Source organism: Aquila chrysaetos, chromosome 1 (assembly GCF_900496995.4).
Source record: "Aquila chrysaetos chrysaetos chromosome 1, bAquChr1.4, whole genome shotgun sequence".
Classification (NCBI taxonomy): Eukaryota; Metazoa; Chordata; class Aves; order Accipitriformes; family Accipitridae; genus Aquila; species Aquila chrysaetos.
In genome coordinates, this window is record NC_044004.1 from 10,565,952 (window position 1) to 10,582,924 (window position 16,973).

At 38.9% G+C, this 16,973-nt stretch overlaps 1 protein-coding gene across 3 annotated transcripts in view; it reads left to right on the forward strand.

Annotated features, from left to right (window-relative positions):
• The window catches only part of HGFAC (HGF activator), a 43,763-nt gene extending 28,344 nt beyond the window's left edge, over positions 1-15,419 (forward strand). For 2 of the 3 annotated variants that reach the window (XM_030023366.2, XM_030023376.2), the window contains 7 exons: positions 1,413-1,587; positions 3,868-3,953; positions 4,892-5,132; positions 7,718-7,857; positions 9,900-10,040; positions 11,064-11,212; positions 13,719-15,419. In XM_030023366.2, coding sequence (XP_029879226.1) covers positions 1,413-1,587; positions 3,868-3,953; positions 4,892-5,132; positions 7,718-7,857; positions 9,900-10,040; positions 11,064-11,212; positions 13,719-13,889 — 1,103 coding nt within the window. In that variant the 3' untranslated portion in view covers positions 13,890-15,419. The remainder of the gene's footprint in view (positions 1-1,412; positions 1,588-3,867; positions 3,954-4,891; positions 5,133-7,717; positions 7,858-9,899; positions 10,041-11,063; positions 11,213-13,718) is intronic. The other variant, XM_030023381.2, reaches the window with a different exon arrangement.
• Positions 15,420-16,973: the final 1,554 nt, after the last annotated feature.

Here is a 16,973-nt window from a genome sequence, read left to right on the forward strand (position 1 = left end):
TTGCACCAAATTTCTTGACCTTCAGCCCCCAAATTTATGCCATATGCTTGCTTGTGGTTTTGAGGTCTGTTGCTATACTGATGACTTGGAAGGATAATTGACATCAGCAGTTCAGTGCTGAGATTCACTATTTCGGTGCTGGTTACGTGTCCCGGTTCATGTGTCACCTTATTCTGTCAAAATAAACAGATCTTTGACAATAGCTGTCCACACTGTGTGATGTGATAGATTATCCTCACAGTGTGTTTTTCAACAGGCAGGCAATATCATGATGTTATATATTTAAGTATGTTTATAAGTTTAGAAGAAGATTCCACCAGTCTTGCAGATGTCAAGGATAAGTCACACTGGCATGGCTGGGATAAGAAACCGTCTGAGGCTCGGTCACAATTAATCCTCTTTGTACATTAGATGGTTTTGTGTTTCCTTTGGGATACTCTGAGCTGTGTTTTGAGGTGTAGACTTTCTGCTCAGAGTAGCTATTTGTATACAAATGCATCCCCATATGTTTTTCAGCCATAATGCTGGTATGTGCTGTTGATAGATCTTGGCAGCTGAGTATACAGGTCATAGAACATGTCAGACCTAGCTGAAGAAATAACCCATGTGCAGGTGACAAGGAAATGGGTTTTGAATTAGAAAATTCAACCTACTAGTTAAATTCTTGCAAAATCGATATATTTGCAATATGTAGCTACATATATATAATATACATGGGTATATTGTGTATATATATATATATATATATATGGGTATGTATGAGGCCATAAAAAGAAGTATTTTCCAAAATCAGGCCTTTTAAGCACTTGCTGGCAGGGCAGGATTGTTTTCACTACTTTACAACACAGATATCTCTATCTGAGCTAGTTGACTTAAACTCCCTTTATTGTCAATGGAGATTCAGTCAATGTATTCAAGAGTGTATGGCAAGATTCGTCTCATCTTTAAAAAGTCACCTCAAACAGGCTGGATCAGTTTGGCTCCAGAAATGCCTGTTTCTCTTAATTGACTAAAAAAGGAGGTCTCCAGTGATGAGCTCAGTTGTGTTTAAAATTAGACAGGAGGAATCCCAGCCATATTGCTGACTTTGCTGCAGATTGCTGACTAAAATCTTCCATATGCAGTATAAATTTTAGGTCTACTTTCCTGCCATACTGCATGTTGAATAGTTATTTGTGCATGTGTAAAATCAGGCTAACTCACTACTAATTTTAAACAGAAGTTTTAACTGCTTGGGCTCTTTTTTTATTAAAAAAAAAAATATCCTCATTTGATGCATTCAATTCCTGTGAAAGGTGAAAGGTATGATACAGAATTGGGCCTGCTGGCTCTCATTTGGGACCTCAGCTGAGAAGTGAGTATTTAACATGTAATTAGCACCAATTCCTGACCAGTGTCTTATGCTTTGCCAGTTCCAAGCCATCGGTGCTATGTCGGCAATGGCACGGAGTACAGAGGTACGGCAAAGACGACCATTTCTGGACACAGCTGCTTGCCTTGGGATTCAGACTTGCTTTACCAAGAACTTCATGTCGACAGCATTGAGAAAGCTGTACAGCTTGGCTTGGGGCCGTTCTCTTACTGCAGGTGAGAAAAGTTCTTGTTTGCCCTGTATTTGTAAATCAAGAGATGGATGTATTGTGGAAGGGAGAAGGGCCAGGAATGTCAAAGCAGGTGTTATTCCTGGCTCGGAATAGCTAGACTGACTTAACAGCCTGACACAAGGAGTGTAAGTGTGCAGAAGACAAGATCTGATAGATAGGCTAAATCAATAGCTAGGTCTACCAAGGGAAGCTCAGACACAATTTTTTTTTTTTTTTTTTTTCCAAATAAGACCGTAGTGCAAAACTTTTGAAATTGTTCATAAATACTATCCAAAAAGAGAAAGAAATGCAGTAGCCAAATTGAAATGGTTAACTTTTTATTTCTAATTCTTAAGTTGTGAGGTATGTAACATAAAGGAAAATATTTTCAAAAGTGAAAAGTTGTTTGAAAATGAAAAAATCAAAGCACTATATTTCAATAATGTTGAAATGGGATGTCAAATTTCTTTCCTGGATTTCTTCCAAAGGAAAACTATTGCTAAATAAAATTTCACTGTGTCTCAATTTTGTTTGAACCACATATTGATAAACTACATTTCTACTGAAGTTTTCTGTTCCGCTATAATGAAAATAGCTTGTGGTATATAGGCTTGTGCTTTCTCCTCAGTCACTTTATGTTCCCCCTGTCTCTGAGGTCTTCATGAGGTCAATGGATATCCACAAATAAAAAAAAAAAAAAAAGTTTCCATTTAGAGAGAATCCTAGAGATGAGCAAATGTTAGAAATGGCAAGCTTCAGATGATTCTCTGTAAATTACTGGTTGATGTCTAGGTTTTGGTTGGGTTTTTTTGCTTTTTGTTTTTGTTTTTCATGGAAGTTAAACCAGTATTTCAGGAAAATCAGAATGTACTGCATTTCCTAATTTGTTTGATGATAAAAAGCATGCATGCATGCTCGAAGTAGATCTTCTTCTCTATCTAACACAAACTACTAATAAGCAGTTCCTACACCCTCCCTTAACCCAGATCAGCTTGCTTTCCAAGGCTTGGTCCTGATTCAAGCACTTAAGTATGAGATTTATGGTCTCCCAGCACACTATGGCAATTTATTGGGCACATATTTTATGCTTTGATAAAACTTGATCCTTTTGATTAATATAATTTAAGCAAAATATTCAGTTGCAGATTGGAAATGCAAAGAACAAAATGGTGTAGGAGCTGATGTGTTCATGTTCTGTAGAGCTGAGAAAAAAGCTTTTCACTTTTTTGTCAGCTTGTTACAATTTCTGGGGATATCTCTGCTACACTATATAATCCTGCAGATACCTTCTTCAACTAGCCTAATTTAGAAACATTGTTGGCGGAAGATGACTCAACCTGTGTTGCTTCTTCAGTTCTGAGAATTTGAAAGTGCTGTAGTCTTTTTCTGAATAGCAGTCAGATTAAAAAGAAAAAAATACTGAAGAACCTGACAATAATAGATAGTGCTTCTGATAAATCCAACTGAAATTAGAATTACTGTTTATCTGGAGCCCTGAATTATCTTGTCTATTTTTCTTGGCCTACTGAAGATCTTTCTGGGTCTCCAAAGTTTCCCTATATTCTTGGAGGAGTAAACTGGGCAAATTCCTGGTTACTTATAAGGCATTGATAAAGACAATTAAGCTGTACCATGGGGAGACCCTAATGGAATCAACCCAAAACCTGCTTAACACCAAGGTAACAAAGGGCTAAACTGTTTCTGATATTCCTTTTTTTTTCTTTTTCCCTTCTGAGGAATACAATATTTTCTTGACGTAGTCTTTCATTTCCTCAGACTCTCCAGGGAATGTGAACCTGAGCTTCTCAAATTCGTTTTTGCTAGCTATTCTTGTTATGGATTTTCTATGAATCTACCTGTGTTGGAATTTCCTCACTTAAAAAAGTCATCTAAAAAAGGAATCTCTCCCATGGGATTTAGTCCTGAAAATAGCTGAGCTGATATCTGTTAAAGCACTTCAGTGTGGGCTGTATTTAAACCATGTGAACATGCTCATGCATCCAAACACTTGTAGGCAAGTTTTGCAGGTGTTTAGTCATGTGTCTTTATTTCAGGTCCTACAGAACCTTAGACTTGGTTAGCTTTAAGCATGAAGAATTCTACTGAAAGGCTGCTCACCCATTTAGGGGTTAGCAGGTGCTTCAGCGCTTTGTCAGGTGGCTCGAACTCTAAGAGTCCTGTCAGTCCTCTGCATGGGGCAGGGGAAAAAGCAGAAAACCTTTGGGAAGCTTGGAACAACACTGTGGTTAATGCTTGTAATTCGCTCTCCCCCTGAATTAATTAGAAATCCAGATGGTGATGAGAAGCCATGGTGTTACATCATGAAGGAGAACAGTTTGTCTTGGGAGTATTGTGACATTCCATCTTGTGGTATGTAAAGGCTCTCTTAAAATCCATGTTATGAATGAATGAAGAAAGATTTATTGATACTAGAGCAAGCTTTTACTGTATAATTTTGAATGTTATGCTGTTCCCAGGAGTGTTGAGTATTTTACTGTTTGCGGTAAACCAACAACAGGCTTCTTTTGCATTTTTTGGAGTTGTGATACAATCTGTGATTTTTGTCCTGAAATAACAGCCCTGTCACACCATTGCTTTCAGTCACAATCATCCCAATATCACCAAATTTTCTGCTAGAACATCCAAGACGTCAGAAATTATTGATGCTTTGGTACAAATTGTCATCACTCAGGGAATTACAGGCCCAGTGAAGTGAATGGGCCTCTATGAGCAAACAGAGGACTGGATCCTAAAGATGTATGAGACATAGTATTTAATTCCAAAACCTAAAGATCCTGCTCTTCCCTAAATTAATACTTAACTGTTGTTAATGTTGAAGCTGACCTTTAGAACAGAGATGTAAACTAAAATGTCAGTTTATAAAGTGATCCTTTTATTTCCCTTTTATGGTTCTAATGCATTTGATAGATGATGTTAACACAAGCATCCTAGTCCTTGCTATTGCAATGGCAAAACTCAGTCCAGAATCCAAAAATGAAGGTGTGATGTATCATGCATTCTGTTGTGCCTCCTCCAGTAGTGAAGGTTATATTCATACTGGTAAATGAAACAGTGTCTGGGAATGTTCACGGGTGCATTTAACTTACACTAGTGCACACGTAGCCGGTGTTGGGAATAGGCATAGCTTTCAGTCTTGCAAATCTCCTGAGGAACTGAATGAGATTCAGTTGTATGTGAATGTTTAATGATAATTTAACGAACCTTTCTTTTAAAGACTCCTATAAAAGTTCCAGTCCTTAGAAATCACAAGGATTTATAGTCTGATGCCATATCCCTTTATATCTCAGCAAGCAGGGAAAGGAGGCCACCAGTTCCAGACAATGTAGATAGTTTTGCAGTTACCAGAAGACCATGTGGGAGAAGACACAAAAAAAGAAGTTTTGTGAGACCTAGGATTGTTGGGGGATCTTCATCTCTGCCTGGATCTCACCCCTGGACAGCAGCTATATATATTGGAGAGAGTTTCTGTGGTGGAAGCCTTATTCAGACTTGCTGGGTTGTGTCAGCAGCACACTGCTTTGCTAACAGGTAAATTCACCCATTAGTATGACAGTACGTCCTCTCCTCCTCATAGTCACTGTCTGCTTGAGACTCACAACAAACCTGAACTGAAACAAATAAGAAAGAAGATGAGATTATAAAAGACCAATGTTTCAAAAGGAGTTTCTGGCAATTCAGATGCTGTTCATGAGCTAACAAATAGCTTGGAGTCCTGTTATCTCATAAGCCCTTATCTTGTTCCTTAAGGAGTCTCAAAGAAGCTAAATGACCTGACTGAAGGCATAAGGTAGGGCAGAGCAGGACATAGAATGGGAGCTTGCATGTGCAGGCATCTGCAGGGAGATATTAGTATTTCTTTTCTTCTCAGTTACCTTTTTGAATGTTTATGCCTGCTTTGAGGTATAACAGAGATGACTATGCTCACTGCTGTGTTTTGTTCAAAAAGGCTGAGACAGCCAAGCAATGATTTATTAGAGACAATAAATTACCGTTGGTTGACACAAATAGAGTGGGCTGAGCTTTACAAAAAGCCAAAGGGAAGAACTGAACTGTTAAATTTTTGAAGCTGATTTCCTTGAGAGGTGTTTTGGGTTTTTTTGAGATTTTTTGTCCTCCAGCTGTGGGATGCTGGAGAAAATATTGACTATAGGATGCTCTTACTTTATTCTCAATATTTCATTTTCCACAAACGCTGAACACTTTCCCTGATTTCAGTTTGATCACATTGATGGGAAAAATATTACATCATTTCATACCCTTTGTTCCTTTGCATAGTAAAGAAGCCAAGAGAAACAGAAAACCTTGTACCAGAATACATATACTGATATCTTGTAGAGCTAATAATACCATTGAGAATGCTGTACTGAAGCATTTGGAGCTCGAGCCACAACGCATTTGTTTTTCAAATGTTGTGAAATAGCTACTAACTTTGGCAGTTATTCAGGACATTTCCGCCCACTTCCAGCTGGTGGTTTGGTACATACAGATTTTCCATAATTGCTGCATTGTAATTTGCACTCTTCCGTATGTTTAGTACCTCTGTTAGCCACAATTTCAACTGTTTTCCGCTAGGCGACAATAGATACCTGTGCAGCTAACTTGTTTTTTTTTTTTTCCTTTTCCATAACCCCTCATGTTCTATTTCTCTTCCTGAATGAACCACCTGTAAGTCATAGTAGGACCATTCAGTGCCTTTAAAATCTATACTAAATACTATTCCAGGAAGTGAACTTCCACTCTCTTTTACAGGCCCAAAATCTGATTTTCAAGGGGGTTGGTTTTCCACTGCAAGAACACTGAGAAAATCCTGGCCTTACATATTGATCAAAGAATATTTTATTGTCTTCTTGATTTCCAGTCACAAAAAATTAAACTTTGCATTTCCCTTTGCTAATTATAAGCATAGGTTTTGTTGCAAGGTGGCTGCTGGCTCTCTGCTGCTATTAGTTAGAAACTCTTTCCTCTAAATACATTACTGTTGATCATCACTTCATGCTCAGTACTGGAGGACAGTCCACAGCACTTTTGTATCTGACGAGCACTGGTGACGCATAGAAACACAGCTAGGGAAACTGCAATGATGTTGGCCACTCTGCATCTGTTCATGATGTGTGACAGCAGATATTTTCTACTCCTGCACTGTGTAACAAAACATACGAGTGCTCCGATGTTGAAGACACTTGCTAACTATATTCGTTGTAGACTTATGCACATGCAGATCAAATTGGTTTTAAAGCAAGAGTGAAATGCGAATTCCATTGCTTCCAAAACTAGAGAATTTACTGTCTTTCCAAATGCTTCCAGATTATTTCTAAATGTTTCTTTCTTCCCATCTGTTGTACTGGTTCTTATTAGTTGTCTGTCCTAGGACACCAGATATGAGAGGACTGTGGTCTTTTTAAAGTAAACATACAATGACTGTAAAAGATGGTGTGAATTACAAAAACTGTATTCTCCTCTGAGTGTGGTTTTTCCCATTAGATCAGTGTGCTGTTGGGACCTTCCTCCGCCAAGTTGCTTTTGATTCTAGACAACAGATTTAACATAGATCATTCTAATCTCTGAGCAGAAGTGGTGACAGCTCTTAGGTGGAAGCTGCCCAGATGTTCCTGAGTTGTCAGTTTGCCAGCACCTTTAAAATCTTGACCCATGCCTGTAATATTTCTAAGAGCCTGGTTTCCCAGAGAAATGACTCATCTTTTGGTCCCTCATTTCTTCCTCAGTAATTTTTGTACTCGCTGGCAAAGTCTGGTCGAAGTTGACTCAGTTAAGTTTCTAGAACAAGAAGCGCTTACAGCCCCTGAAGATGCTTGTTAGCCAGACAGCAGCTGGGCAGCAGTGCCTGTGCTTGCCTTTTCCTTCTGTCAAGGAGCCTTTAGTTAGGCTAATCAGGACCCTCAGAGCCTGGGACTCGCTGTAACATTAGTCATCCTTTTCCTGGCCCCCAGTAGGTAGGAGGCCTGGGAAACAGGTCAAGGCATTATGAGAGGGTAAATAATGGACGTGATGGGGGGCTGAGGTTATAACAGTTCATGGGATACACAGCCGTTGGAAATCAGGCTTCATTTGTCCCGCTAATCACAGAATTGCTTGTTCTTTCTTTTGTATTACAGCCCACTAAAATCCACTATTAGAGTAGTTCTGGGTCAGCATATATTTAATAAAACGACTGAGGTAACACAAACATTTGAAATAGAGAAATATATCTTGCATCCTCAGTATTCTGTGTTCAACCCTACTGAACATGATATTGGTGAGTATTTTTGTTCTTACAGTTTTATTTTCTGTTTATTCAACTTAGTTTCAAGTTTAGTTGATCTGTCAAAAATCTGGAAAAATCATAGATAGTAGGAGAAGCTTTTGAGTGCAGAGAGTTTTTAGTTCTACCAGAGTTATAACAGCATCTGAAAGCTAGACAAATTCAGATGAGAAATAAATTGAAAATTTTAAATAGTTATGATAATTAGCCTTCGGAGCAATTTACCTAGATGTATGGCAGATTCATCATCAGTTTAAGTCTTTGTGAGATTAGGCATTTTTTCAACTGAAACAGAAACTGTGGGCTTGATGCAGGAATTACTTTGTAAAATTCTATTGTCTGTATTGTATAGAGGATCTGACTAGTTGAATATAATAGCCCCATCTGCTCTGAAAATCTATGTTACTAAGAATAATTTTTTACATGGAGATCGATTTAAAAATCATCTGTCTTACCAGTCAAAATTTAAATGCCCTTCTGATTGACCTTATAATATTAGTCAGAATGACAGTGGAACAGCAACTTGCTTCTTATTTTCTGATCTGCTCTTGTGGAAGGTGGCACATCACCCCAGGGTATCAAGCTGCGTGAACACTTTGTCTATGGGACTATTTAATAGCCTGGCATTGGGGCTATTTTGGGTCAGGCATGTACCGGCTTTTCTGCTTCCAGATGGCGAATATTTCCCACTCTGTAGCAAAAAGCATTCAGATACTGTGTTGGTGGGAGCTCTGTCACAGAGTACCAGGAGACGAACTGAATTTGGGGTATTACTCTGCTCTGAAGTATCCTGGTATAAACCACTGTTGGCATTTTGAGATCTCCTGACTTTTTGAATTACTCTGAAATTTGGCTTGCCTCACCTATATGCAGTGTCCAAATCTAGGGTCAGCTGAACATGGAGTGCCTTAGACAAGCCCAATTGCAAACAGGCAAACAAGCAGGCAGAAACTGGGGGGGAAAGATGTGGGGGCATGTTCTGCCCTGTCAGTGATTTCTACTGATGCAGCAGAAGAGTTATTTCCTGCTGAAAACACTTTTCTAAAGGAAACAACGAGCCGCTGAGTGTTGGAGTGTGGTTGATGCGGGCTTCTCAGCCTGTGAGATACTCTTCCACAAACGCCAAAAAATGTCGTCAGTAGAGAAATAAGACTATCCAGTGGGATCTCTTGCTTTCCACACAGCTGTTCACAGAAAACCCACAGCTTCTAAAAGGCGTGATGTGAAGCTTTCATAGGTGTGTCCACACTAACTCAGCTCTGTCCTCTTTGAGTAGTGTGCCCAAACCCAACACGTTGCCCTTGTTACACCAAGTACAAAGTCCCCTCTGTTGCTTTACAGCCAAACACAGGGGTTTTGCGACAGGGGAACCAAAATTTCTGCCACTTTTGACATCTTCTTTCAGTATCAAGCACATGATGCTGCACAGCTCTGTATTTACAGTTTTCAGCCCCATGAGGGGATAGTAAAGGTTGTGTAGGTTGCGTAATTCTCTGTAGCTTTCAGAAGCTTGGCTTTGAAATATCCTGATTTTTTATTCCTTAATTTTCAAGATCTTGAATTTTGCTGAACTCAGTGATAATAGAGCATGAAATACAACAGCTCTTGCAGTAATTAATTTTTTAAATCAAATTGGAATTAGGCAGGTGGCCAAGCTTTCAGAAGCAGTGAGCACTTGCACATCCCACTTATTTCAGCTGAAAGTTGTGGATATGCCACTGTTATTTAACTTTAGGTGGGAGGAGACATATGTATTTTCTATCTTCCCCCTTCTCTACAAAGGCAATGAAGCAAAATCTGCTCAGTGAGTGCAGCATAAAATAAATATTCCCACAAGGGGAGTAGTTGAATGTTTCAGCCTTCAATTTGCTATGAAATCAGGTGCTGTTGAGATGAGTCTGTCTGTCTTTGATTGAAATATCTTAATTAAGAGAGGCTTAGGGGATAATTAAAGTTGTATCTCAGACCCATTGCTGCCAATCCCATTAAAGAAAGGGAACAGTCACTTTATTCCTCCTGTATTTTCTGATCTGCAGCTTTGATTAAGCTGAAGAAGAATGGCCAACGTTGTGCTGTCAAGTCCCAGTTTGTTCAGCCCATCTGCTTGCCAGAAAGTAACACTGTTTTCACTGATCAGTTCAAATGTCAAATTTCTGGCTGGGGACACAGGCATGAGAGTGAGTAAAATGAGAGTTGATGTCTGTAGAAAAAACCTGATGATAATTAAAACATAATGCTCAAGTATATGTTATACAACTGATAGTTTGGTATTCTGTTTACCTGCCTTTAGATGTTTACAACATTTACATCTGAAATAGTCATCCTGAACTTCCTTTATAGTCCTTGGAATTTGGAGTGTGGTTCCCTTGACCAAATGTTTGGGTCTATTTTAGGATGAGATGAGCTATGAGCTAGCTAGATCTCCGTGGACTGGGAGGGGAGCAAATAGCTTAGTTGTAGGTGCCAACAACTTGACACCTTAGCTGAGTGAATCCTACCCCTGGTTTCTCAAGGTAGATATCAAAGACTCCAAACCAAACACTACCATCTTACTAGTCTGTGATGGAGGAGATCTTTACCTTCACTAGCAAGAAACTTTGGAAACATCTACAGGAGAGGGCCAGATAGACTTTGGGCTGAGAAATGCTTACATCCAGCTTGAGAAAGGTGGAAAAATCCATCCCATCCTTTCAGATGAAGAATTTCAGGATTATGAGGCTTGGCCATGCTGCTTTGATGTGGAGATAGCAGAGACCTATGTAGACAGATGAGAAGGATTGGGGAGCTGGCTGCCTCATTTTGGTAAGTGATTTAGTGTGAGCAAATGTTGTCCTGGGCTAAATGTGTAGTCTAAAGGCAAAAAGAGGTAATGGAACCTTTGGTAAATTGATGATTTGATATCACATCTGGAAAGAGGAGAGGACAGGAGTTCCTGAGTCTCTAGGAAATGAGAGAACCCAAAGTGGATTAGTGTCTGGACATGGCATACTGTAATTTTAAAGGGCATTGAGTCTGACTGGAGGAGCAGAAAGTGATCTGGTCACTAGAAAAATTATTATCTTTCAAAGAGGTCTACAACACAAATATGACTGAAAGGTGTTAAGTGTGTTTATATGTCATATTGTGCATTGTGTTTCCATGTTACGCTTTTCACATTCTATAAAAATTACTTCCTTTTCCTCTCTGGGAATTTTTTAAAGATATATCTGGTTATTCACATGTCCTGCAAGAAACACTGATTCCAATTATTCCTGACGAGAAGTGCAGAAGCCCTGAAATTTATGGAACAGAAATGACTGAAAATATGTTCTGTGCTGGCTACTTCGATAGCAAAAGCGATGCTTGTCAGGTAATGTGAGTCATCTCTAGGCAGAGAATATAAATGTATATTATTGCCAGAAATGTTGCAGTCTTACAGTGCTTACTTTTGCCATTACAGTGTTCCTAAAGAAAAGAAATGTTCCTAAAGGAAAGAAACTTATGTGCCTGCACTGTTTGCTTCCACCTTCATTTTTTAACCTGTTCAATGTCAATTAAGTTCTACAGAAGGGCAAAAAACCTACAGGGTGTTATATTCCTCCTACCTTCGTAAAAGGCAGTGGCTATGCACTGGAGGGTGAGTTGCTTTAGCTCCTGGCTGAGCCTGCAGTGTGATGGCAACGGTTTGCTTGCCAGCTGGCAGGGATGTGCTGGCAGGGATGCGCTGGCAGGGATGCGCTGGCAGGCAACCGGCGGAGCCAAATCCCCGAGCTGCTGCCTCTTGCCTGAATGGAAATAAGGATACCTGGGTAGGAGGTGGGGAGCAGTGGTGAGGTTTGGAGGAGGAAGGAGCTGAGGTTACTATAGCGGATGGGATTTAATGGTGTAGAATATCAATTAATTGGAAACCATGTTTCATGACTTCAGTCCTTCATGGAATGACCTCATGCTCTTACTACTTTGCATCTCTTTTTGAATTATGTCACACCTTGGCTCCGAATAAGGATGCAGAATTATTGTGGTGATAGATGAGACTATTTTGTAAATATAGGATCAGATTATTCCTTACATACACCTTCAGATTTTATCTGCAGTTCATTTTGAAGGAAAAGGGTTATGCTCTATTTGCATAAATTTGGAAACGGGCAGCACATAGCTAATAGTTGGCAGTGAGATTAAGTAAAGCAAGGAATATCATATGTACCGTGTGCTGGAATCCCTATAGAGATCATAAAAGTGTCCAAAGAAAGGTGTCAAGAGTGAAACGGCAGCAGCCAGCAGTGGCTCAAGGTTTCCAGGCCAGGGCTGAGAACTGATTGTAGTTATCGGCTGCAAGCGTTCGTACTAGCCAGAGAACTAGAAACTACCTTGCTTGCTCAGTTTTCCTTGCCTTACCCAGGAAGTACAAATACAAGACACAGCATTATAGCTGGTTCTCACTCCCTGCCCTGGAAAAAAAAAGTCGATCAGGAATGAGGGGGAGAAAGAAGAAAGCAGAGGGAAGGAGAGAGGAGCTGCACAAAGACAAGTGGTCTGGAGAGAGTTGCAAAGTCTGAGAAAGAGTGATTTTGAGTCGCAGATGTTGCTGAAGAACAGTGCTCATGACATGAAATCATTATTAGTGAATCAATAATTCATTTTTTTTCCTGTTGGCAGACTTGTAGTGTGCTCTAAGGAGAAATAGCATAGACCTCTTAATGTCGCAACAAATGTAGATGACCTCTGAGTTTTCTTAATGTGTGCTTAGGAAATTAAACTATAAACCATCTGTAATATTTAAAAATATTTCAAGACCAAGAAATGCCAAGCAGATAATGTGTTCTGCTTGATTATTTTTTAAAGATTTTCTTGGAAACTTTTTTTTTTTTTTTTTAATCAGTGCACTGATACCAAAATTGCAATCAATGAGACGAGTTGTGGAGAAAAAAGCAAGATTCTGAGAAGTAAATTGATCTCAGATGCAAGACTTCATTTGATGTCCCTCATTTATCACAGAAATCTCCTAGTATAAAGGCAACACAATTTTCCTACCTACTTTGCTTTCAAGGGAGTTTCTTTTTAAATAGGAAAAAACATATTTCTCCTTAGTCTCAAATAATTACAGTGCTGGCTCCCTTCACCAGTACTGTTTACTAAGTCACATTTTTCTTTTCATTTCCAACATTTTCATTTCTGTAGAAAGTCAATCTAAGAGTAACAATAATAAAAACCCCTTTCCTGAATGCTTGCAAGCTTTTAAATAAGTAGAAGTGTTCCAAATTAATCCTTGCTGTATTGTGTCATCAAACATTAGTTTAGTCTTATTTTTGGTCTATGGTTTTAATGACAAGGTAAATGCTCAGTAACACCAAATTCAACAGATGCAAAAACCCCATATGCCACATAAAATTATAGCATCCCACAGTCACATGGAAAAGTGTGTATGTATGCAACACCTTTCTTTGAAGACTTTCCTGATCTCTGACAGTTGCAATACCGCATGGAGAAACCCTCCAAATATTCTCTGCCTTATATAATCCATCCATGCAGCGCCCATATCACAACACAGTGTAAGCCTCAAAGACTTGCTTATTCCCATTGAAAGTGACCCAGATCAACTGTGCTCTTCAGTAGGTGTCTGAATCTAAAAGAATTTCAGATTTTTAAACAAAATCTGTAATTTGATACTTCTGTTCAATGTGGAATTAAAAAACCCCACCATTATATTAGAGGTATGACTAAAAAACTTTCTATAATGAAACTTCAGTAGACCGCTGCTTCCACTTTTTCTTTTTAAATCTCACATGAAAACGTTCTTAATTTAGGATTTTCCCAAACTGATCTTTTTCTGTCTGCTTTCTATCAAATTAGATAATCTTTGCTTACTTTTAACACAGGGAGATTCTGGTGGACCTCTGGCCTGTGAGAATGATGAAATCTGTTACCTCTATGGAGTTATCAGCTGGGGAGATGGCTGTGGCAGAGTCAACAAGCCTGGAGTATATACACGAGTGACAAACTATGTAAACTGGATTAATGAGAAAATAACCCCCCGAAAAACTAGTTGAACAGTTAAATATGCTAACATTTGAAGTAGGGTTCAGGAGTCTTTTGGTTTCATTAAAGTGGCATAAATATCTTACTATAAGCTAATATGAAAACTGTCCTGGTAATTCTTAGCAATTCCAAACCAGACCACCAAAAGTAGGCCTACTCCATCTGATGTAAGCAGCCTTGATCTAGAACTTTAGGGCTGTGCATTGCTCAATATACGAGACTGTCTTTATTTGGCTTAATAAAACAAACATGTTGAGACAGTGCAGTGCACCAAAATCTACAACTGTTTGTCAGGTTGGTGGATTACATAAAAAGTGATTTGAATGTGTTTGTGCAGTTTCTGGTGGAGCTGTCATCCCCTAAACCAATCAGTAACAACGTTATCCTTGTATTGTCAGGTGAGATAAAAAAATAAACAGGAGGAGCACCAAAAATGAAACTCCCTCCCCCTCAGAAATGATCTCTTGAAGTTCAGGTCAAGAGACACCAATAGAGTAACACAGGTGAGGCTGCTCCTCAGCTGACTGCAACAAACCAGTTATGGGGAAAAAACAGAGGGTTTAGGTTTTGGTTCAACCAAACATGTAAGCATATTTTTATGTTCCACTGACATAAAAGCAGGAACATGCTGCAGAGCTCTGCTGAATCTGGTGTGCAATTTTCCAGCAAGGTTAATGCAACACCTCCTGAAAGCACAAAGTTTCTTGCTGAAAAGTATTGGAAGTCAGAGCACCTGATTTCAAGTGGGTGCAGTTAGGACCTTTTGCAGACTGTGAGCTGCTCCTCACCCTGAGGATAGCAGTGGAAATAATTCACCTTGATGATAAATGCCTAAATGTTTCTTAAATTTGAGGGTGTTTTGAAGATGTCTTAGATTTTGTACTAACAAGTTGTTCAGCTGTTTAGATAATTCAGAAAGGAGGTTTTCTCTTAACAGATTTTTAAACTGGATGGCTGGGGGAGCAGCTTGACATTTGCCTTGGGGATTTGGTGATATCATAAACTACAGGCTTTGCTGTCATGGTCTACGGAATTGTTATGGGAACAATCAAAGGAATTATTACAATATACAGCTGTTCAGAGGCCGTGGACTCAGCTGTGTTAGCAAAAAAGGCAGAAAATGATTCAATGAAAAAAATCTAATCTGATAAAGAAGAATGGAAAATTGCAACTTTTTTTTTTTAATACCGGGAACCTTTAGCCCGGTAAAAATATACAGATGTGTATATGTGAAGGTGTTGATGTAAAATGTATTTCTTCTCTGATAGTTAACATTTTTGAATTCTCTTAAGTGTTTCAAGCAAAGCTGTGCTTTAAGATACAGAATTTTAAAGTGGTGCCTAGATACTCAGATATGTGTTTTGTTTTATAGTACTGGCAGTGTCTTCATGGGTTTCTTAGTTGTGGTGAATGATTTCTGCAGTTAAAAGAAACTTTGTAAGGAAAAATAACCAAAACCTGAATTTGCGTAAGTACAAATACATAACAATGCTAATCTAGATAAATGATGTAAACTGTTTAATAAAAATGTTTACCTGCTATTTCTTGGACTTACTCTGTTATGTACAAGGTTACAATTAAATCTTTGAATCCCTCTATAGGCTGTTCAACAGGTTGAGAGCTGGTAGAAAAATGAAATGACACTTCTCTGTGCTGGAAGGCATCTGAAAAGCTCTGCATAAGGAACAATTTCAGCTGGTGGTGCTCCCAGTTTTATTCAAGTGTCGCACAAATTTCCAGTAGACAGATGTAAGAGCTTAGATATGATTTTCAGCTATGAATACTGTGAATACTAAGATCAAAGTCCTTAGTTTGTTTTTCTGAAGCACTAAACACTAGCTTGAAAAATTGAGATCCACCTCTGGGGTCTTGATTCCAAAACAAGCTGACGACTCTTGCTGTCTGGCTTTGCCTTCCTGGCCATTTGCAGTACCAGTCTGGCTTGCTTAACTCTGTGAAATAAATGTGACTGTGTAACAAGACTAACTGTACCTGCTGCTGAAAGACAAGTACTAAATCAGCATGAAGGAACTATTTACTCTTCTTTGGAAGGGATTCATTTGGAACAGGTTTCCCACACAGAGCTTATGCCATTCTGAACGTCCGTATCTGTTCTGTGACTTCAGTTACACTTTGAAATTAATATCCATCCACGCTGTGCATGCTTTTAATCTGGTAGTTTTGCGTTACATATATTCTCTCAGTCTTCTCTCGCTGTAAAGAAGGTGGCTGTTTGATAGGAAAGGTGTTAGACTGGTGTTTCTGACAATTTGTGTAGAGCTTTTCAGCCGTCCTGTTTTCAAAATCTATGCTGCTTCTGTCAGTATATAGCAACACCAATACAATCAATAAAACAGTTTTTTAAAAAACCTTGAATGTTCCCAAGTGAAACAGTCTATTTTCTGCCCCCAAAGGTCTAAACAACAGATCTTCGGTCGATACTGTCATACTTTGAATGCATTAAAATTAATCTGTGGCTTTCAAAGCAGCCTGTTTGTGCACTGTTACTGCATTGATTTGGTGGAACTAAATTTCATCATTTGAGCATCTGCTGTATGGTGACTAGCACTGTATTAAATCCACAAACCCACACTAGGGGTGGCAAGGAAATGTCCCGGTTAAGCGAGAGGTCCTTGCCTGACCTCTCACACCACTGACATTGGTCACATTCATACGGGGCACTCCAGCAGCTTCTACCTCCCGCCTTGCTGTTGAGCATTACCCCAGGGAAGCTTGTCCTCCATATTTTTCTCCTCCCTTTAAGTGCTTATCTCTTTGGTTAAAATGAAAATCCAACTTCAATTTACTAGTGAAATTTTATCTGATATTTTTCCTAACATTTGTATTGAAATTGAATTAGAATGCAAAGCCAGTTGAACAAACACGTCCCTAATTCATTATGAAACACACTTAAAGATGGTTTTATTAAATTATATGTTATTCCATGCAAACTGACCAATTCAAAGGGAAGAAAACGCAAACATCTCAAAAAGCCCTTCTATTATGCTATTGAAAGAAAAAAATGTGCCGTGGTGCTGTTTAAAAAAAGCTGAACAACAAATTACCATCAAATAAGACGCGGTAGGAGTATTTTT